This window comes from Felis catus, chromosome B2, assembly GCF_018350175.1.
Source record: "Felis catus isolate Fca126 chromosome B2, F.catus_Fca126_mat1.0, whole genome shotgun sequence".
NCBI classification, from domain to species: Eukaryota; Metazoa; Chordata; class Mammalia; order Carnivora; family Felidae; genus Felis; species Felis catus.
In genome coordinates, this window is record NC_058372.1 from 37,611,769 (window position 1) to 37,632,522 (window position 20,754).

Below are 20,754 nucleotides of genomic sequence, written 5' to 3' on the forward strand. Positions count from 1 at the left end.
CTTATTTTAAGTGTGGTTAACACATACGTGGTGACGGGGCCCTGCCTGCTCTGCTCTTACCCTTCCTACGTACTCTGCCAGCTTCTGTGCTACATGTGCTGGGGAGTAAGCACCTCCCTACACAGCAGCCCTCAAGCTGCGAGAAATGGGATTGGAGGGGTCCTATACCTCAGCTTCCTTGCCCCTCAGGACAGGCAGCCAGGAGGCATGCTCCACCCAGGCTTTATGGAGCCCTCCCCTGCCCCTCAACTCTCCGTTGCTTTCCTTTTCTTCCCCTGGTTTACCTCTTGACTGGGGCTTTTTGGAGCCACTTCCTAAATAAACTGCTTGCAGGCAAATCCTGTCCCGTGATCAGCTGCCGGGGAACTCAGCTAAAGAAAGTAAATCATCCAGAACTTAACTCTGTGCTGGGTACTTTCTAAGTTCTGAATTTGCATGAAGTAATTTCATCTCTACCACAGCCTTCCTCGTGAGGCAGATGTTGCTGTTATGATCACATTGCTATTATCATTTGTATTTCACATATGAGGAAACTGAGGCACGGGGAGGTCAGGGAGAGCAAGCAACTGTCCTGCTTTTCCTGGGACTAAGGGATGTCCATGGAAGTGGCACCTGCCCAGGACAGTCTCCGGAGAACTGAGACCAGTTGGCCACCCCAAGGCGAAGTGACTTGCCCAAGGATATGGTGGGGGCGGGGGGGAGTTGGCAACATAGGATTGAAGCCAGGCGAGTGCTCCTGGGGACAAGCTCCGGACCAATCATATAGCACGAGCTGTGCTGCTGCTGCTCCATAGGCCTTTTGGAGACACCTCCCCTACCAGAGGGCAGTGTTGGCACTTTGTACTTTTCCTGTGTCTCTAAGTTTTGCACTGAGGAGTTGTTTCTTTTTGGAGTTAGATGCTGGGGATAATAAGAAAACACATGGGTGAGACCAGCCCGCCCCCACCGCCCTACCCAGGGAGCACCTAGTCCGATGGGGGAGACATGGAGCTTCCAGTGTGATGCGGAGTTTCCTGTGGGGACAGGGTCTGTCCCTTCCTCCCTCACTTCTCTGCAGGGCCCAGAACGTGGTTGGGGGAAGGCATTGCTCTCTTCCTTCATTCGGCCTTCCCCAGCCAGGCAGAGGCAGGCAAGGGTGACTGACCGAGTATACCCGGTGCCTGAACTGGGTCTCCACTCTTGTTACCCTTGAGCAAGAGCTGGAGCCTCTCCTGGATCAGGGAGGCCGGGTTGATTCCTCTGTGATTTTAATGCAGTGTTCTGAGCCTCCAGACCCCCGCTGGGCTGGGGTTAGGCTCAGGGAGTGGGGGATGGGGGACTGATGAACTGCGGGCTTGGATCAACGGGGTCTTTGCGGGAAGCAGGCTGCATTTCCCGAGGGCGAGGGCTCGTAGCAGAGAATGTAATGAAGGGAGGGTGAGGGCAAGTCCAGGTGACGGTGCAGATCCTAGGACTGGGCCCCATGGGGAGTCATTACCACCCCTGGTCCTGAAAGGGCGGGGCGGGGACGGCCTCTCACTAGAACCCAGTCAGTATTGCTACCTGGGACAAGGGCCAACAGGACAGGCACTGTGCCCCTTGGGCAAGAACAGCACTGCCAAAACCAGGGCCTGCTGGGAGAGGGGGCAAACACCCCGACTTCTCTCCCCTCCTCCTCTCCCACCACTTTCCCTCACAGGCCTCATCATATCAGAAGCCAAAGCCCACAGGAGCCTGGGTGACTTAGCCCACAGGGGTCAGACCCCGTCCCCGCCCCCCCTCCCCCCCGGGGAGGTTCAGGGGTTCAGAGAAAGTCTGAGAGTGGATGGGGAGAAGGAGCCAAGACAGATTATCAAGGAGCGCTGCGGAAGGCACACACCCACCCCCCAGGGAAGCTTCCTGACCCGCGAGGTCGGCCAGTGGGCGGACTGGGAGCCCCGCCTCCAACACACACACTAACCCTCTCACTTTACAGTCTGTCTTTGGCAAATTTACTTCCTCCATTCCCACCTCACTTCCTGCCCCTCCCCAGCCCACTGGAGGCCAAGGGGTAGGCGGGTCTAGGAGGTCTTCTGAAAGGAAGGGGTGCAGAAGGGCTCCAGGAGCTGCCTGATGAAAGAGGGTGGGGTCAGGGAGAGCTTCAGTCCAAGAAGAAGAGAAAGGGAGGGGAACAAATATTTCTGAGCCCTGTGATGTACCAGATCCAACACGGTGCTTTCTCATTCATTACTCACTCCCCTGCATTCATCAAAACATTCCTGAGCATGCTATCAGCATTTCCATTTTAGGCTCAGAGAGGTTAGGTGACTTCTCAAATGTTGCACAGCAAGCAGGAACTTGGTAGGGTCAGGGTATAGATTCCCTGAATCCAGGGAAGAATAAATGAGACAAAATGTGGAAAGGTTGGAATGTGGGCAAAGGTTGAACAGGATCCCAATCCCAGGATCCTGAGCCCTGTCTGGTTCAGACAGGGACAGGGAGCTCAGTCAGGGGCTGGTGGGGAGTGAGTCTGAATGGTTTTGCTTTCACACTTCTGTAGAACATGCTGGTGGGGTGGGGGGAGCGTCCCTGTTGAACTGGAGATGGGTTTTGGTCAGCAAAGGGCAAGGGGGCAGGACGTAGCAGAGTGTATAGGATAGTATTGGGGGGAGAAGGAGGGAGGGTCAGAGGGGCCAGGGCCCGGGGCCCAGCATGGAGAGTGTATGGGGGGTGGGGGTGAGAGGCCCAGTGACCAGCTGTGTGGGTGGTTTGGGGTGAGCAGAGGGGGGCGGTCAGGGGGTCGATTTCAGGCCAGTGTTCTCTGGGCCTGGAGCCCGGGGGGGGGGGGGTGGATTCCTAGTGAAGTAAGGGTCGAGGGAACTGGGGATGGGGGAGTCTCAGCGTAGCTATTGCTCAGACTATGGGGGTCCTCTGGCTCCTACTGAGTCAAGTCCTTCTCTGAGCCAGCTCCTAAAATGAGTGGACACCCCTCCCCCAGCCAGGCCTCCGGCATTGGAGGGACCGTGAGAGAAGGACCTTGGAACTTTGTGTGTGTGTGTGTGTGTGTGTGTGTGTGTGTGAGAGAGAGAGAGAGAGAGAGACAGAGACAGAGACAGAGACAGAGAGACAGAGACAGAGAGAGGAGAGACAGAAACAGGGAGAGATTTCCTTGGATCCAAATGCTTATGATGGCCCAGGAGATGGGTGGGGTCAGGAACTGCCCTCCCTGAAATGTGGTCAATAAAACAATCCAGACAAAATCTGAGGGAATAGAGGCAGTAAGATGCAGACTCTCTGAAGCCAGCCTCCTCTTTTACAGATGAGGAAACTGAGGCATAGAAAAGGGGAGTGGCTGGTCAAGATCACACAGGGCTTAAAGGAAGTCTCCCTTACCTCTCATGCTCACCCACCAGGACGGGTGGCTACCTTTGCTCAGCATCCACTGAAAATTTCATTTCCCCCCTCTTGAAACAGCATTAAAAAGAACAGCTCTTTTTCCCAGCACTGAGGGGAGAAATAAATAACTTAGTACAAGCAGAAAGCTTACAACAGTGCCTGCACATAATAAGCACCCAATAAATGTTAGGAAATAATGATGACGACCGGGATGATGACGTGGTGATGAAGGGTGTCACTGTTTTAGAAGGAAGCACCATGTGACAGTGAGTCTGATCCTGCCCTGGCTGTGCTGAAGCCACAGAACCGGACAGCCTGTCCAAGGGAGAAGGCAGGGCAGCCGCTGGTGTGAGGGGTCTGCCTGCCCTTCAGTGTTGTGGCAGCAGCTGTGGCCGGTCCCCTGGCCCTGCATCTGCACGCTCGACACGCACTTCCTGGTCTCTGCCAGGAGGTTCCCCTGGGACCCATGCATGTGCAGACCCCTCATCCCGGCCAGCAGTGTGATGGTATTAGCCTGGGAGCCCCCAAAAGGGCAGGGCTCAGTCCTGCATCACCACTTGCTCAGTCAGGCCTGCCTGGCCGGCCCCGAGCCCCGAGACGGGTCAGCAGAGGCCCTGCCCTCCACGTAGCCACCAGCCTGCGCAGTGCCGGCGTCCTGCCTTGTCCACAGGCGCCTGCCGTGGAACGCCACCAGCTGAGTGGCGCATCATGCTCCGGTCTGATGCGCGCCCTGCTGGGATGTTACGCAGTCATTTGATCCCGGGAGATCAGCCCTGCTCTTATCTCCATCTGCAGAGGAAGAAAGCCATGCAGGCAGATGTTAAGTGATTTGCACAAGTCACAGAGATGGTGAGCCAGGTAGGCTGCCTCCAAGCTCCACGCCCTCAGCAGCTACGCTGTGCTGCTCTGAGGGGCCCCCTGGCCTCCGCCTTCAGGGCCCCGGTGGCCTGGCCTAGGTGGTGTGAGTGAATGAGTGACTTGCTTCCTCGCCCGCACACTTTCTCATGCCACTGTCATTCCCACCTCCCCTCCCTCTCCTCTGAAAGACCTCGCTGCCCATCCTTAGGCCATAGTTTCCGAAGAGGTGGACACAAAATGAGCGGCAGGCAGAAGTTTAGGAGAGGAGAAAATCAGAAAGGAAGACTGGTAGGAAAGCTCTGTTTACAGGGAGGGGACATTGGAAAGAGAATGGCCTTGACTGTAGGCAAGGGTCCTTGTTTTATAAGGTTCTGGTCAGCTCTCTCTTCTCTTCTCTTCCCCCTCGTTCCTTCTCAGGTTCTACCCTCACTGGCTCGATAACTCTAGGTGCTGGGTTGTCCATTCCTGATCGGCTCGATCCATTGTGTGAGGGTGGTCTTTGGCTATACCGTTCCTTGCGGGTCATGGGTTTTACAGCCCACTACTTGTTTTTAGCCAGGTCTTTTGTCAAATTCCTGAGGGAACCTGAAGGGGAGTAGGTGGTGTCTATTACATTCTTAAGAGGGAACTTACGCCCAAGGGGGTTTACTGTGGTCAGACGCTCCCAGCATTGTTCTGAACTACGCGTTTTTCCCCACCCGGGGACCTCAGGTCCTAACCTTTCCCTCTTTGCCTGCTGAATCCTATCTTTTCCCATCATATTACCCCTCTCGCTTCCTGGATTGGTGCTTCAGGGTTGCAGCGACTCCTCTCATTGGCCATGGAGCAGACATCTGCAGGCAAATGGCCAATCAGAAGCCTTCCTCTGCCCCATGGGCAGCACCGCAGGCTGGTGCTCTCGGGGGCAGGCATTGTGAGCATGGGTAGGGGTGTGCATGGGGTGGATGGCTTGATGGAGGTGAGAGGGGCTCTAGGAGGCCAGGCAGGGGGAGAAAGGGGCTCAACACGAGGCAGTGTGGGAACCATGGAAACCAACCCAGCACTCTGGCCTCTCTGTCTCTCCCAGGTTTGAGTTCTGGGTCCTCTCTCTGGAGTGTGCAAAGTACAAGGATGCCAGTTCTAGGCCTCCAGCAATCTCTTCCTCACCTCCGTTTTCCTCTGCCTGCCCTGTGGGCCTTAGGAAGAGGGCACAGACCCTGTTGTTTACTCGCTGGTATTTGTTCCTGGGTCTGGCCTTGGTCCACTTAGGGCCAGGCCGGATGGCGCAAGTTGGATGGTGTAACAACCCTTCCTTCTTCCTTGGCCAAAAGGCTGCCCTTGATCCAATTTTAGGAGGGCTCTGCGGCTCCACAGGGAGGGGCCACATGGAGCCCCCTGGGTCCCTGTGCCACTACCTGCAATGTGGTGGAGGGAAGCCAAGTTACAGGTATCCACCGAGGTGGAGAACCCAGCTGCTGTTGGTGACCCTCAGGTGCAGCTGGTACTGCCAGGGGCTCTTGGCTGGGCTTGGGGACCTGAGTGTGGTAGGGCGTATACCGCCTTAGTAGCAGCCCTAAGTGAGAGACAGAAATGCTCAGGGTGAGACTCTGCAAAAAGAAGGAATCTCTGCAAACCCTACCTGGCCTAGCAAACTGTGATTGCTGTCTTCAAACGCAGCGGTGCAGGGTGAGGCAGGAGGAGCCCACTGGCCTGCCCCTGGCTTTTCCCTGGTGTGAGGGAGCCACAGAGCAAGGATTCAGCAGCCAGACTGGGGCCAGCTGCCTATTAGCTGTATCAACCCTGACCGTTGGGAGTTTACCTGGAAGGTCTCTGGACGTGAAGGGGGCCTTGAACTTCAGCCCTTAATCCATTCCTTCTACCAGTCCTGGGCAAACTCACCTGGGAAAGGAGTGGATTCTGTGTATGTTCCAGTCTCAGATGCTGCCTTTGTCTCTGGGTATGTAGGTCAGTTAGAATTAGTTGTGGTTGTGAGTGACAGAAAACCCCAAATAAAACTGTAGTAAACGAGATCGACATTTATTTTTCACTCACACAAATGAAGTCTGAAGGTATTTCGTCCAGATTGTTATGGAAGCTCTTCAACCATCAGGAACCCAGGCTCTTCCTGTCTTACTGTGTCACCGATCTCAAACATGGCTTCTACCTCATGGTGCAACATGGTTGCCAGAGCTCCAGCCACTATATCAGTATTGCAGCCAGCTAGAAAAAGGAAGTAGTGAAGAGGAGCACACTACCTGCCACAAAAAGTCAGTCATAAGTCCCACAGGATTCTTCTCCGTGTATTCAATTGGGCTGAATTTAACCATATAGCTGCAAATAGCCTCAAGGGAAGATAAAAAAAAGTAGTCTTTAGTCTGGGTGGTTATGTGCCAAGCTTAAAGCCAGGGCTCTTGTTACTGAGGAAGATGGAACGCATACGGGAGTATAACTAGTTGCCCTTTCCACAACATGAGACCTGAGTAGAGGGTTCTGGATGCTGCATGATTCTCACAGGCCCCTCTGGACAGCAGCCTGACTGTGGCAAACGGGGTTCTGCCTCCCCATCAGGGCTCTGCCTCCAGCTTTGGGGCTTGAAGTTCTCTTTGGAGCTGTGGTGGTAGCAGGAATATGATCTCCCCGGGGTCTCCAGCAGGGAGAGGATGAGTTTGATGATCAAGGCCAGCCACGCCATCCCAAAGAGGATCCATAGGGACACTGTATTCTTGTACCACAGCGGGTACCTCCGGGAGGGGTCCATCCCTGGGGGGGAGAGGCAAAGTCAGAGGAAAGAAGTCTGGCAAAGTCAAGGCCACATTCCCAAACAGAAACAGCCACACATGGCTTGATGTATATGAGCAGAATATGGGAAGTTCAAACTGGTCTGAGATTGCTAGCCTTGTGGTCACTGCTATAGGATGCTAGGAAGCCTCCCTGGATTGACACTCTGAGTTGAGTTTGGAAGCTACATTTCCTCTTTGTCCTTCTGATGGACTCTGTGCTCTATCCCAGTGCTTCAAAGTGGGGTCCCTGGACCAGCAGCATCAGCATCACCTGAGAGTTTGCTAGAAGTGTAAATGGTCGGGTCCCCCTCCAGACCTACTGAATGCAAACCCTGGGGTGGGCCCAGCAATCTGTTTTAACAAGCCTCCCAAGAGATTCTGATGCCCGCTCTGTTGTTTGCCTGTCTCTGTGTTTGGTTTCCTCATATCTGAACAGAGGCAACTTGCCAAGAGCTTTGGGGACAACAGGTGGAACCACTGGAGTTTGTATCCTGCCCCAGTTCTCCCTGGCTGTGTGACCTTCATCTGTCTGAATATCCCTCACCTGTGAATGAAGAGAATCCTTTCTTCCCAAGCCCTTGGCTTTTGGGATGAAGTCCTAAGGCCCTTACCTACTCCCCCAGCCTTGATTTACATACCTTTTCCCTGCTGAGGGCTGTGCTTGTCACTCTGGGCTTTCTCTTGTTCTCCCATCTATCTCCAGTCCTGCCCCAGGGCCTTTGTATTTGCTGTCCTTCCAGCTCAGAATGCTCTTCATTTCCACTTCCTCATGGCCTATTGAACTTCCCCTAATCCAGCAGATAGACCTCAGCCCATGTGCTTCTGCTGGGTTAAGTTACTTATTCTCTCTGGGATCCCCACACCGGCACCCCAAACATAATCAGGACTGGGTGAGTAATGGCAGAGGGAAGGGACAGATGGAGGTCATTGGAGGGCTTAGATAAGTCATTTCAAGAGCTTGCTCCATAACTCAATTCTTCCTTCTTTCCTAGGGGTCTGTCTTGTCACCCTCATCAAATCGGGATTGTTCAAGGGTGAGGTCTGTCCTCTTATTCTCTCAACATCTTTTTCTGTCTTCGTGTTCTGTCCCACCCATCCCTCTGTCTCCTGGCCCCAAGACAACCTCTGTTCCCTGTCATTCAGGCCTGGGTCCCTTTCCTGGGCCCCAGCTCGGGAATGAGCCTGCAGCCCTGGACCCCACCTCACTGCCTGGCAGGAGCCGGGATTGGATTAGGCTGATTGAGTTATGGGGCCAAGATTCCGCTGGCAGTCCCAAATGAGATCAGCGGTGAGCCAGCTCTCGGCCCCTGCCACCCACCAGTTCGGCTTGCTCCTGGCAGCGGAGGGGAGGGGGTGCCTTCTCTCATTTTATTTCATTTTTTTAGCCGAAATCATAAGTGGCGGGTGATCTGGCAGCTGGCAAGGCGCTCAACTGCGTTGCAAATGCAATCGGGGGAAGTGGGGGGTGAGGCCAGGGAGGAGCAGGAGGCTGGGACCGGGGTGCTGCTCTGGCCATGGCCTTTGGGAAAAGAGGAACAGCTATGAAGACAACACCCGTGGGGCTGCTGTGACAGGGACAACGGGCGCCCTGAGACCAGGTGGTGGACCTCAGCATTCCCATCCAAGAAAAGGGTTTGACCTTGTCCTTGGAGGACAAAGAAGGCGGAGAGACATGGGTGGGAGTGGTCTTTCCGGGGGCCTCGTGGGTTTGAACCACGTCTCCTCAGTCAGGATGTTCGGTGGAAGGGGACTGACTCTGGGAAGCCTTGGCCCCATCCTCCAGCCTTCCTGGCCCTGCCACTCCCCACGGGGTGGCTGGCAGGAAGCAGGGACCCTGATCAGCCCTCCTTGCTCCAGTAGAGACTGCTGCGTGGATGTCGCGGGCCCTCCCTTGATGCTGACAGAGGCCTTTCCTGCCATTCCCAGGGTGTCTGTGTCTAGACCTGCATCCGCCCTGCCTCGGAGGAATGTGGAGCCTCAGGACATCCTTACGAAGATTCCCCTTCAGCCCCATGTAGGCTTCTCCAGGCAGGATTCCAGGGGAGCCTGCTGTCAGCTCTTCCCACCCAGGACCAAACTTTGGGGGACCTGGTGATCAGTAGGCACCAGGAGACTGTTGTTGAGAGCCTTATTCCCACTTTTCCTCCCCTCTCCTTGCACTGGACACCCTCAGAGAACCAGGTCTTCTGGGTTCAGGACTACCATTGGGGCAAATCCTGAGTTTCATGCCCTGAGCCCTGGTGGTGCAGGACCCATCACATCACATAGCCCTGGGTTGAGGTTGCTATGGCTGAGCCCCTGGTGGCCCCGATGCAGGGTGGAAGAGGGAGAGCTCAGAGTGGAGAAGGAGGCAGGGCTCAGCCACAGAGTAGCCCTCACCAGCCTACCCATGGATTTGGGACTCCATCCTACGACTATGGGAAAACACTGAAGGTTTTCGCAGGACCTAGGCAGGTGACGTGATAGCACTTGTAATTTTTTAAAGGTCCTAAAAGCCAAGGCAGGGACAGAGATACAGGCCTCACAAATCTATGGGTGTCATTCCATGTGCTTTATGTGAATGGCAACACTTTAGGGTTGTGTGGTGCCCAACCTACATAACCGGCCATGTACAACAGGCCTGGCTGGACTAAGAAGATGGCAGTAGGAACAGAGAGGAGAGGACAGATCCAAGAATCATTCTCTGATCTGTGACGGGGACAGATGTGGCCCTTGGAGCCACTGGGCTAAGCTCTCCTCAGACCTGTCTCACCACTTTGAAGGTAGGTGGGTACACTCCAGTTGGAAGAAACCTTCTCAAAAATTTTTCAGACCAACAGCCTCCCTCCAGGATTGAAGATATTGGGAAGGGACAGCATGAGGCCCCTGACACAGGATGCTTCTTCTTAAGGAAAGGGAGGTTCAGGGAAGGGGGGGAACCTGAACACAGGTGAGAAGGCACGGAGGGGGTCTCAGCCATCACCTAGCCCTGACCGCTCATTTTATATATAGGAACACTGAGGCCCCAGAGGGGGTGCGTGACGGGGTCTGGAAAGAGTATGAGTCTGGGAGTCAGCCAATCAGAATTCTAGCTAGCTGTGCAATCTCGGGCAAATGGCTTGGCCTCTCTGAGCTTCAGCTTTCTCCTCAGTAAAATGGGGGTGACAGTTGTCACTCTAGGTGGCTTGAGGTATTAGCTAGCTGTTTGTTACTTTGGTAAGACCTCATTTCAATATCCCAGGCTGGGTTCTGTCTCCATAGATGTGAAGAAGGACAGGGCCTCCTCCCTAATTTAGGGCCAGGGGTCCTTGAGACCAGTGTGGTGGTGGTGCCAGGGGCCACTGCTCATGTGGTGAACCTTCAGGGGAGGGCAGCACAGGGAGATAATGAGGCTGAGCTGAAGTCCCAGCCACCCCTGCGGCCCCACAGAATGTCCCTCCACTGCCACCTGCTGGGCACCTGCCTCAGCTTTATCATGCAAGGCCAGTGGCTTCTGGGACCCCGGTCTTGCCCACACTGGGTAGTGATGGCTGATTAAACCTCATGTTGGGCCTTCTGGACCACGCAGCCCTTCTTTACTGGCACTCAGAGTTCATCTGCCAACGGGGGTCGGGGGAGGCTGGGTTTTCCTGAGTCTCCCAGACTCTCCAGCCTGGTCCCTGTGGCCTGTGGTGTGGAACATATGGCCCTCAGCCCAGGGACAGTGGGAAGCTTGGCGTTTCATGAGGTGGGGTGAAGTGGGGAGGAGAGACCCTGGGACAAGGAAGGACCAGGGAGGGCGGGTCAGGGACTCTCTTAATTTGGTGAGCTCTCATAACAACAGTTGAGCCTGTGGACACTTTCAGCGCTTGTCAAGAGAACCAGGACTGTGACTTATAGCCAGCCCCAAGCGCTGGGTTCAAATTCCAGTCGTCACTTTTTACCTGGGTGACTTTAGCCCCATCACACAACAAAGCAGGTTGAACCTTCCCAGGACTGTGTCCTCTGGACTCTGGGCCTCCGAGCGCCCCCCCACCCCCTCCAGGGCCTGGCGCACGACAGGTGCCAGCGAATGGAGCAGGCGAGTGGAGGCCAGGCAGCTGAGTGCCCAGCCGCCCTCCCGCTGCCTGCAGGGGTCTCTCACCGATCACGTAGTCGCCGAAGCCCACGGTGCTGAGGGTGATGAAGGCGAAGTAGAAGCTCTCTACATAGCTCCAGCCCTCCATGTGGCAGAAGAGCAGTGGGGGCAGCAGCAGGAAGAGCAGGAGGCCCGAGAGGAGGGCACCGGAGCCTGCCAGCCACCGAGCCTTGGCAGGGTCCTGTGGGTGCATGCAGTACCCAGGCCCCATGTGGCTTCTGCCCAGTGCTTGGGGAACAGACAGCCTCGGGGGATCCTGAGCAGGAGACAGGGATACGCTCCCTCCCGGCAAGAAGGGGCTGTTGGGGCCCCTCCACCTCGTCGGTGTTCTCCAGGTTCCTGGGCAAGACCTTGGCTGGCTGATACCCTTCCAGCCGGCCAACTGCTACCCCGTGCTCTCTACTGATGCCCCTTTATCACTAATAACCTCCATTCTGGGCAGCGGCCTCCAGTCCCACCACATCCCCACTAGTAACCCTGATTCCCAGAGGTAACCCCTGCTCCCTCCAGTGACCCGCCCCCCCGGGCCTCCTGATTCCCACTACCCCACTCATCCTAGAAGTAACCCAGCCCCCCTCACTCCCACAGCCCATGCACCTGCCAGGCGCCCCCCAGGCTGCGGGCACAGTGATGCACTCCCTGCTGCATGAGATGCCCCAGTCGGTTGAGCACCACGAGGTTGAGCGGGATCCCCACAAGAGCAAAGAAGATGCAGAAGAGGCGGGCGGCCATCGTATGGGGGCTCAGGTTGCCGTAGCCTGAGGCAAGACAGAGGCACATCAGGGGACCTTTCCATCCCCAGGGACCCTCATTCCTAACCCCCTCCAGCTGGCATTTACCGGAGGCCTTCCTTTCCCAAGCCAGGACCGCAGGGGTCCCTATACCTTCACTCCCTCAGAACACCCTCTACTCCAGCTGGGGACTCCCTCCTGGACTTACAGCTCCAGGAGGCTCGGCAGTGTGTGTGAGCTCAAACCCACAAAGGGTAAGACTCCGTTCTCTCCCTCATTTCCCCCTTTCTGGGTGGACATGGGAGAGGGGCATGGAAGGGCGTGGAGCCTCTAGGTGCTGCATCTCCGGGATCAGCTGCACCGTTTGAGCCAGGGCCCTGCGGCCTCCAGGCTCCTGTCTCTGGGCGCGGCCCCCAAGCCAATGCAGCATCCCCGGCAGGCAGTCTTGCCTGGGGCTCCCACTGCCCGGCCTGGCCAGGCCTTCCTCAGAGCCACCTGCAGTCTGAGGCTGGGCCTACTCAGGCCCTTCCCCTCCTCTCTCTCCTTTCTCAGGCATCATGCCTACTTTGCAGTCCGGCTGTCACCATCTCTCCTGCTCCTTCTTCAGCCTTCAAAGGCCTCCCTCCCCTCCCCTCCCCCCCATATGCCTCTTGTACATCTGATTCTGCCTTGATGCCTGATTTGCAGAATGCCCTAACTAACACACCCAGGCTCCCTCCCAAACCCCTCAGGAGCGAGGGGCCGTGGATGGACAATCAGGTGACTTGATGGAGGGCCAGGTGGAGGTTGGCTATCTTCTCTGTCATGAAGATAAGGGATGGGGGAGGCTAGGGGGACGATGAGGCATTCCTCCAAAGATTCAGTTAGCCTGGACATCCTTTCCTCTTTCATTCTCCTCCGTTTCTGTCTCCCCACTTTTTGGTCACCCCCCCCCCCCGCCACATTCCTGTCTTGTGCTAAATGCAAGCCTGACTATATCGTCTCCCAGATTATGACCCATCATTATTCCTTTGGAACGTCCAAAGTCTCACCCAGCCCATCTCTGAGCCCATCTGGTCCCCTACTTTCCCAGTTCTGGCCACACTCCTGCCCTGCTGAATCCCCAGGCCCCCTCCTGCCTCTGTGCCTTTGAACATGACTCTCCCTCTACCAAGAGCATGCTTCCCTCCTTGCCTGCCTATAAATGGCAGCCCCAGTGCAGCAGCTCCCCCAGCACTTGGCCATCTTTGAGGGTAACCCACTGTATAAGAATGATCTGTTCCAAGTCTGCCATCCTCGAGAGTCATGAGCCCCTCAAAAGCAGGGGGTCATAATCAGCTTTATATTCTCAGCAACTGGCACAGGATCTGATACCTAATTAGGTGCTCACCAAATGTGTGTTGAATGAGTTTAAGAATGAATGAATGAATGAATGGGAAATGCGGGAATGAATGTGTAAATAGATGAATGGATGCCTTGCACCCTGTCCCCCTGCCCAGACAGGTCAGCACTCCCACATACTCCACGCTCACTTGTACTGGATTGAAATTGGTGGTTTACACTGACTCTCATCTTACTGAGGGGTCTCAGAGGGGATGGTCCCAAGAGAGGCCAAAGCATGCACTAATTTAGAGCATGGGCTTTGGAATCAGAAGTGCTTCCTGGGTTTGGATCCCAGCTCTGCCCCTTGAAGGCTGTGGAACCTTGGGGAAGTGGCTTGGCCTCTCTGAGCTTCTGTTTCCCTGTCTGTGAGATGGAGATGTTGACATCTACCTCACAGTGTTTGCATGCGGGACAAAAGGAGGCAATGGCAGTGTGCCATAGATGGGAATGTGAGCCCTCAAGCCTGTAATAGACAGAAGGTGTGGAAGGAATGTTTGCCGCATGAATGAATGGATGAATGATTGAACTCCACTCCACCAGCTTGTGGTCTGAGGACCTCAGCAACCTCTTCTAGAGCCTCATCCATTCTTCGCCTAATTGGCTTTTACAGGTTCATTTAGAGGAGGGAACTCTATTGGCATCCAGGGATGCCTGACTCCTCACTGACCCCTCCTCTTCTAACCGTGGGTCCTCCCAGTGCTATCGTCTGTCCCTCGGGGTCTTTTCTAACCTGTGGAATGGTAGCACTTAGATTCCAAGTCTGGGAGGACCCCCGTGAAGCTTTTCCCTTTCTCAGGCTGACATTAAGTGAGTTTTTCTTCTCCCCATCATTCTCAGCCAGCCCTAGCTCAGCGCCGTCGGTGGATATCAGTGAAGCCCTCATTTGCCTGCTCAATTCTCGGCGACCATGGCTCCATCTAAGCCACCTCTCCCTTCAGCAGGTCTCCTGTCTGTCACCTCTTTCACTTTGCTAGTCGACCCCTAGGACATCCCAGGAAAGCCTTGTGTGGTTGGGCTGCCCTGTACCTCCTCTGAAGTCAGCCTTCATTTCCAACCCTTTCCAATCACCTGGTCCTCTTTACTGTTCCCCAAGCCCATCAGCAACACTCCTACCTCAGGGTCTTTGCACTTGCTTCCCCAGATACTTACACAGCTTTCTACCTTATTCCGTTCATGTCTCTGCTTCAGTGTTACCATTACAGAAAGGCTTTCAAAGGCCACTTTATATACAATGGTTCCCCATCACTATGAGACTCCCTTGCCTGGCATTATTTCTCTCTACGCACCTCCCACCACCTGAATATTGCCTATGTATCTGTTTGCTTGTTGGGTGTCCTCTTGCACTAGAACATCAGCTCCCCCAAGGGCAGGGACTTGCCAGTTTTGCTCACCATTGTCTCACTAGAATTTTCTGGCTCCCCCAGCTACTAAGTCTATTTGTTGAATGAATGGATGGCTAGAGGAGTGAATAAATGAACAAGCCATGGATGGAGTTCATAGATGATGGACAATTTGGGGGGGGGGGCAGGGCTCAGGCCTGTCCAGCTGGTCTAGAGGTGTTCATGGGCCTGTCAGACATTATTTCATTTTGGGGCTTGGAAAGTACAACCCTTACAGGGTACTAGACCCAGGATGACAGGGACACCAAGGAGGCAGTCCTCTGCTGTGTCCCTCAGGGTACCCCTTCCTTCCTTCATGGAGTGTTCCACATGTACACCATCTTCCTCTCCCTTCCTCTCCTCCTCTCTCTGCATGCCCTCTGCGCACACGCGTGCATGCGCGCGTGTGTGTGTGTGGTCAGAATCACCAGGTCATGAACTTCCCCCCTGTTCACCCTAGAATGGCTCTCTCCTTCCTCCTGTTGCTTAGAATTTCCACTCTATTTGTAAACCTTCTAAAGGCAGGCACTATTGGAAAGAGCAAGGTAGTCCCCCAGCTGGGTTTCAAACCCCATAGCTGCTTACTTTCCTTGGGGAAAGGGCAACTTCTGTGTGCCTCAGTTTCCTCCTCCGTGACATGAAAATAATAAGCCCTATTTTGGAAGCTGGACCATACAGACAAAATGAAATCTCAATTGTAGAGGTGCCCCTCACGGTGCCTAGTACAAGTAGAACACGTGTGCAGGGAGGGCTGGGCTCCCCCTTCCTCTGCCCTCCTTCCCTTCAGAGCTGGCTCAGAATGCTTTAGGGAAGAACCGAGTAAAGACAAAGGGACGGGCTGCCAAACTCGGAATTCAATGGACCAAGGGTGTAGGAGGTATGGGCTTCAGAGATTACAGACCCCCCACACAGCTAGGACGCCTCCCCACAGGGACTCTGCATCAAACATCCCCCCTGCCCTGGAAATCATAAGGGCTGGAGGGGATGGGTGTTTTGGGAATTTGAGTGCCCACTGTATGCTGGCCCTGTAGACCCAGGGGGTGTGAAGATGAATAAATACCATCCTGGCTAGTTCTTCCACGGCCACAGGGTCCATGGAGTCTCAGGGGCCTCCCAAGCATGCTTGCCTCAAGGTGGAGGACTACCCAAGCCCCTGTGTAGCCCTGAGACCCGCTTCCAAGAAGTATTGGTTGATTTAAAACTAAGCAGAGTCCGCTGGGAGCTCCTGCCTGGCTCCCCTGTGGGGGGGGACAGAGACTGGGACACTGGTTGCCCGGGAGAGGATCCTGGCTGGCCGAGAGCTGGTAGAGGTCGCCCTGGCCAGCAGTGGTGTCCGCCTGCCACCTGGTGGTAACTCCAGGGTCATGCAGGAGCAGGGCCTCCACCAGAGAAGGGGGACGGGGCTCTGGACTTGAGTTATTTCCTGGGTTTCAGAGCTGGAGGGACCTAGGCTGCTCTCCTTCCCCTTCCAACAGCCCCCAGGCACCCTCCCAGGGCTGGTTCCACCTTCACTCTCCTGAAGGCTGGGCTAAGGAAACGGGAGGGCGATCTGGTCCCAGGGCTCTCTGTGTGAGGGAGGAAGGGGGCTTGGAGAGAATGGCGATGGGGTGCGAGGGGTGCCTTAGTGAGCTGGGGAGAGGCCTCCAGGAATGGCCACCTTTCCCCAACACTGAGAACAGGGGATGCAAAGGGTCTTTTTGGATTTCTGCCCTTCCTTCCTTCCCAATTTTCCCTTGCCCTCCACATCCCCAGTGTTGGGTGGGCTTGGCTCAGGGGACCAGGAGACTTAGAGAGCTGAAACACATCTTACTGCTACACGGGGGCTGTCTATGTCCTGAAAGGTTGTGTGGGGCAGAAATCCCCCAAGAGCAGCCCTACTCAAATGTCGTCTTGCACACAAATCTCTTGGAGACCTCAGTAAAATGCAGAACTGGATTCAGCAAATCCCAGGTCGGCCCCAGATTCTGCCCACAGATGGTGGCCACGCTGCTGGGCCTGAGTGCACTTGGAGTCTAGTGACCTAGTAACTCTTCCAAAAGGCACCGGTCCCCTGACCCCTGTCTTTCGGGGGGCGGGGTCACACTCCCCACCCCACTCTGGCCCCATCCTGCTCTTACCAATCGTGGTGACCGTGGACACAGAAAAGAAGAAGGAGCCCACGAGCTCCCAGCGCCCCATGCTGGTGGTGTTGCCAAGGACGATGTCCCCACTTTGGTACGCTTGGACGATGCCCTGGGGGAGAGGCTGCAGTGACCACCATGGTCTGTGGGGCGACTGGGCCCCTGCACTCAAACACATACACATGTGTGCATGAATACACATGCATGGGGGTGCGTACACACACACACACTCATGGACAATCGTCACAACCACTCTTTGATCTCAGCCCTTCCAGGGCAAGCAGGCTCTTCCTGTCCAGTCAGGGCCTCCCCAGGGGCAGGGACCATGGAGAGAGATCCTTTCCTTCTCTACCCCAGAGCCCAGGTCAGCTCAGGATGTCTCACCAGCTGGAAGAACACCATTTTTCCCCCTTCTCTTGCTCCCTCCCATTCTTGCAACAGACACTGGCCAGGCAGGACATGGGGTGTCAGTCCTCAGTGGGTCAGAGACAGATTTAACCAATACAGCACAGTCAGTGCAGCTTTGGGCATTAAGGCAGTACAGCTGCATGGTCCTGGACAAGATACCCAACTTCTCTGTGCCTCAGTTTCCTTATCTGCAAAATGGGAATAGTAATAGCACCTGCTTCATAGAATTGTTTGTGAAGGTACAGTGAGGTGTTTGGTGTAGACTTAGAACAGTATGTGGGACGTAGTAAGTGGTAGTGGTTGCCATCATCAACATTATTACCAGTATAATGTTGTAGGAATACTGAGAGGAAGGATGTTTATTCTGACGGGGGTAGAAGCAGAAGGTGCACGGAGGGGGTGATGTTTTAGTTGGGCTTTCTTTGAGGGTCAAAAAGGACTGCTCCTGGTAGAAGGGACATTTAGGTAGATGGGACAGCAGGAGCAAAGCCTGGGAGACAGGACTGTGCCTGGGATCTAGTACAGGGAGACGGAGAGGCAGCTGGGAGCCAGGCCACGCTTGGCTCTGCCATGCCAGGGATGGAACAGCAGGCCTCTTCCAAGGTCAGTGAGCAAAGAGGAGGCAAGAGCAGGTCTGTGTGTTCCCTGGAAGCTGGCAGCATAGGTGTTAGCACACCAGAAGAGGAGAGACTCTTGAGGGGTGAGTGATGGACAGGGCCTGGCCTGCATCCAGCACAGAGTGGGCCAGGAGGAACAGAGAGGAGACACTCAGAAACCTAGGACTCTGGTCCTATTTGGTGTGGGTAGTCAGGGAAGCATCGAAACCCCTGTAAGGGTGTGGGGATGCGGGCTGGATGACAGACTTTTAGAATAGGTGGAAGGGCCCGGCTGGGAGGAGGAGGGTTGTTGCTTTGGGGGGATCTGAGGAAGTTGCACGCACGTGTCTACCCTCAGGGGGGGATCTGGGTTGGAGACACCACATTCTTATTTTGGGGATGGTGAAAGCCACAGGATGGTTGAAGAAGGGGTAAAGTGCAGGTGGAGGGGCACCTGGGTGGCTCATTCAGTTAAGTGTCTGACTTCAGCTCAGGTCATGATCTCACAGTTTGTGGGTTTGAGCCCCACATCGGGCTCTGAGCTGATAGAGTAGAGACTGTTTGGCATTTTCTCTCTCCCTCCCTCTCTGCCCCCCCTCCCCTTTCTCTGTCTTTCTGTCTCTCTCTCAAAAAGAAATAAAGAAGCACTTAAAAAAAGTGCAGGGGCAGCTGAAGGGGGTTGTGGGGGAAGTGTACAGAAATGAAAGCCCTGTGAGGAAAGGTGGGAAACACCCACATACACACATCTGCACTGAGATCCATCTTGGCGGTTAACAGGCCCATCCCTGGCTGTGCAGCCATTCATGTATTTGTATTTAACGTCTCTGAGCCTCAGTTTCTTCATCTCGAAAATGGGGATGATAAAATGGTACCTACCTGTGAGGTAGGTGAGGAGGAAACGAGTTAATACAAGTTAATAGTCTAGGAACAAGGCTCCACACACAGTACGTGCTACACAGAAGCATTTATCATTATCACTGCCATCACTGTCCTCTTCCCTGGGCCTACGCTGCCGGGAATTGAAATTCTCCACCTTTGCAAAGGGGGTGTCACCCAGCCTCCAGGACCAGGCAGCCCGCGGTGTTTGTAAAAGTTTAGAGGTGGGGGCGGTGGAGGTGCTACAGGAGGTCCTTAGCGGAGACCGTCCTTCCCCTGCCCAGCTCCAGGCCCTACACCATCAGCCCAGTCCAAGGGCTCAGGACTCTACCACTGTCCCAGTGCCATGTCACTTCCCACCCAGGGACATTTCCCTGCTACCTTCTGGGGACTGGCTTTGGGTTGGCGACCCTGGCACTCAGGCCCTGCCCTCCTCGATGGAGGCGGCACCGGGACTGCGCGACGCGGAATCGGGGCTAGGGGCACAGCAGCCTGTCTGCCGATCAAGCATCCGCCAAATCCCGCAGGTCCCAGTCCGGTGCGGCCCCGCCCCGAGTCGAAGGACACCTCCACCCAGCTGCGATGCCCCGCCCCTAAGAGCCTCCTCAGCCTTTCCCCTCCCCTCCGCCCCTCTGGGTCCCCACCCCCCAGAGCAGTCTCCGTGCTCCGAGACCTCTGCACCTCCCCTCCGCGTCTAGCCCCGAGTCGGAATACAGGAGTAAAACGGATTCAGCCGAAGCGCGCCCCTGTGTCTGCCCACGCTAGCTCCCGATCGGGTCTGCGCCCTGGGAGCTCCGAGCTCCCCTCCACTCACCCGCTGGGACGAGCGCGCCCTGTACCCTTTGCCCCTAAGACTCCAACCGTGCCCTCAGTCTTGCTCCTTCTCTGACACTGCTCCTCGCCCCCCGTTCTCCTGTTTGCACCCTCTCTGGAAGGGGTCGGGCGTGCCCTTTCGTCCTTCGCCCGCGGGGCGACCCCGACGCAGCGCCGCGCGGTCCTAGTGGGACCCTTGCCCCGCCACCTCCCAGGCCTGTCCAGCGCGCCCTGCCCCCATTCGGCCCGACCCGGCTAGGCGCGCCCCCTGTCATCCCGTGCTCAAAGTAGGGTGTTTGCGCCCAGCAACCGTCCGGACCGGGCGGGTTGTGCCCTCTCCGCCCTAAAGGAGGACAGGGCGCTAAGGTGCGCTTCCCTCCGGCCGCCCCGGAGCCGGGTCCGCGGCCGTCCAGCCCAACCCTCCCATCCCCCGCCCGCTCGAGTCGTCCCGCGTCGATCCCCGCCTCCTCTCTCCCGACCCGGGGCGTGCCCTCCCGCCCCCCGCCCGTGCCTCCGCTCGCCCCTGACCCGGATCAACGAGTCCAGCGCCGGGCCATCCAGACACGTGAAGTTCTGCAGCAGCGCCCATTTCTCGCGCTGGAACCTCGCGCTGGAGTCACGCGCCGCAGGGCTCTCCAGCACCCAGAACACGCCGGTGCCCAGCGCCAGGTAAGCCAGGTAGGCGAGCAGCAGGAGCACGGTGCCCGGCACGGCGCAGTGTCGAGCCCTGTCGTCGGGCGCCGCCGGGGCTCGGGGTCTGCACAGAGCCAGAGAGGCAGGGAGGCCAGGGCCTGGAGCCATGGCCTAGGGCAGAGGCGTAAGGAAGGGACTAGGAGCTCGGCTGGTGCCCTCCCCAGCCAGCGCCTGCCTGTGCCCAGTTTTCTCAGTTTTCTCCTGTGCCCAGGAGGCTTGCGGGAGAATGGGACAGCCCTGCCCCACCCTGCACCGGGATCCAATCCCAGGGACAAAACGAGCCCCAAGCTGTGGGCACCTGGCCCCGCCTAGAATGTGTGTGGAGTGCTCACCCCCCAGGCCTAGCTCAGGGGAAGGGGAGGGGTGCTGGGAGACCGAAGGCTCTGAGGTGGAAGGGGCCCAGAGCCCCCCAGCGTGTCCTACTGTAGCAAACAGTGGGAGGGACTCCTGGAGACGCATTCAAGGGGGAAGAGAAAGTAGAAGCCAAGTTTATTGTCTTAGGGCCCCAGCCTAAGCTCTTGGACCCTGGGACCCTTGCCTCCTGTCAAGTCCTTCCTGGATCTCTTGCAACACCACCCTTTCCTTTCCCAAAGATGAGGGACCCCAGCTGATCACCACTTGTCTATGAACTTGGGAGGTGAGAGGATTCTTGACCAGTGGGCTTGTCCATTTCCTGCTTCTGAAGAAGCCCGGTAACTTCCTTCCTGGA

The 20,754-nt window shown here is 56.1% G+C and overlaps 1 protein-coding gene across 1 annotated transcript; it reads right to left on the bottom strand.

Moving 5' to 3' along the window:
* Positions 1-6,107: 6,107 nt before the first annotated feature.
* KCNK17 (potassium two pore domain channel subfamily K member 17) lies at positions 6,108-20,741 on the bottom strand. The gene is made up of 5 exons (XM_019830556.2): positions 19,881-20,741; positions 16,657-16,771; positions 11,665-11,825; positions 11,074-11,248; positions 6,108-6,951 (listed from the first exon to the last, which is right to left on the bottom strand). The coding sequence occupies exons 1-5, from the start codon at positions 20,151-20,153 to the stop codon at positions 6,641-6,643; spliced, it is 1,035 nt and encodes a 344-aa protein (XP_019686115.1). The 5' UTR covers positions 20,154-20,741; the 3' UTR covers positions 6,108-6,640.
* Between the last annotated feature and the right edge of the window lie 13 nt (positions 20,742-20,754).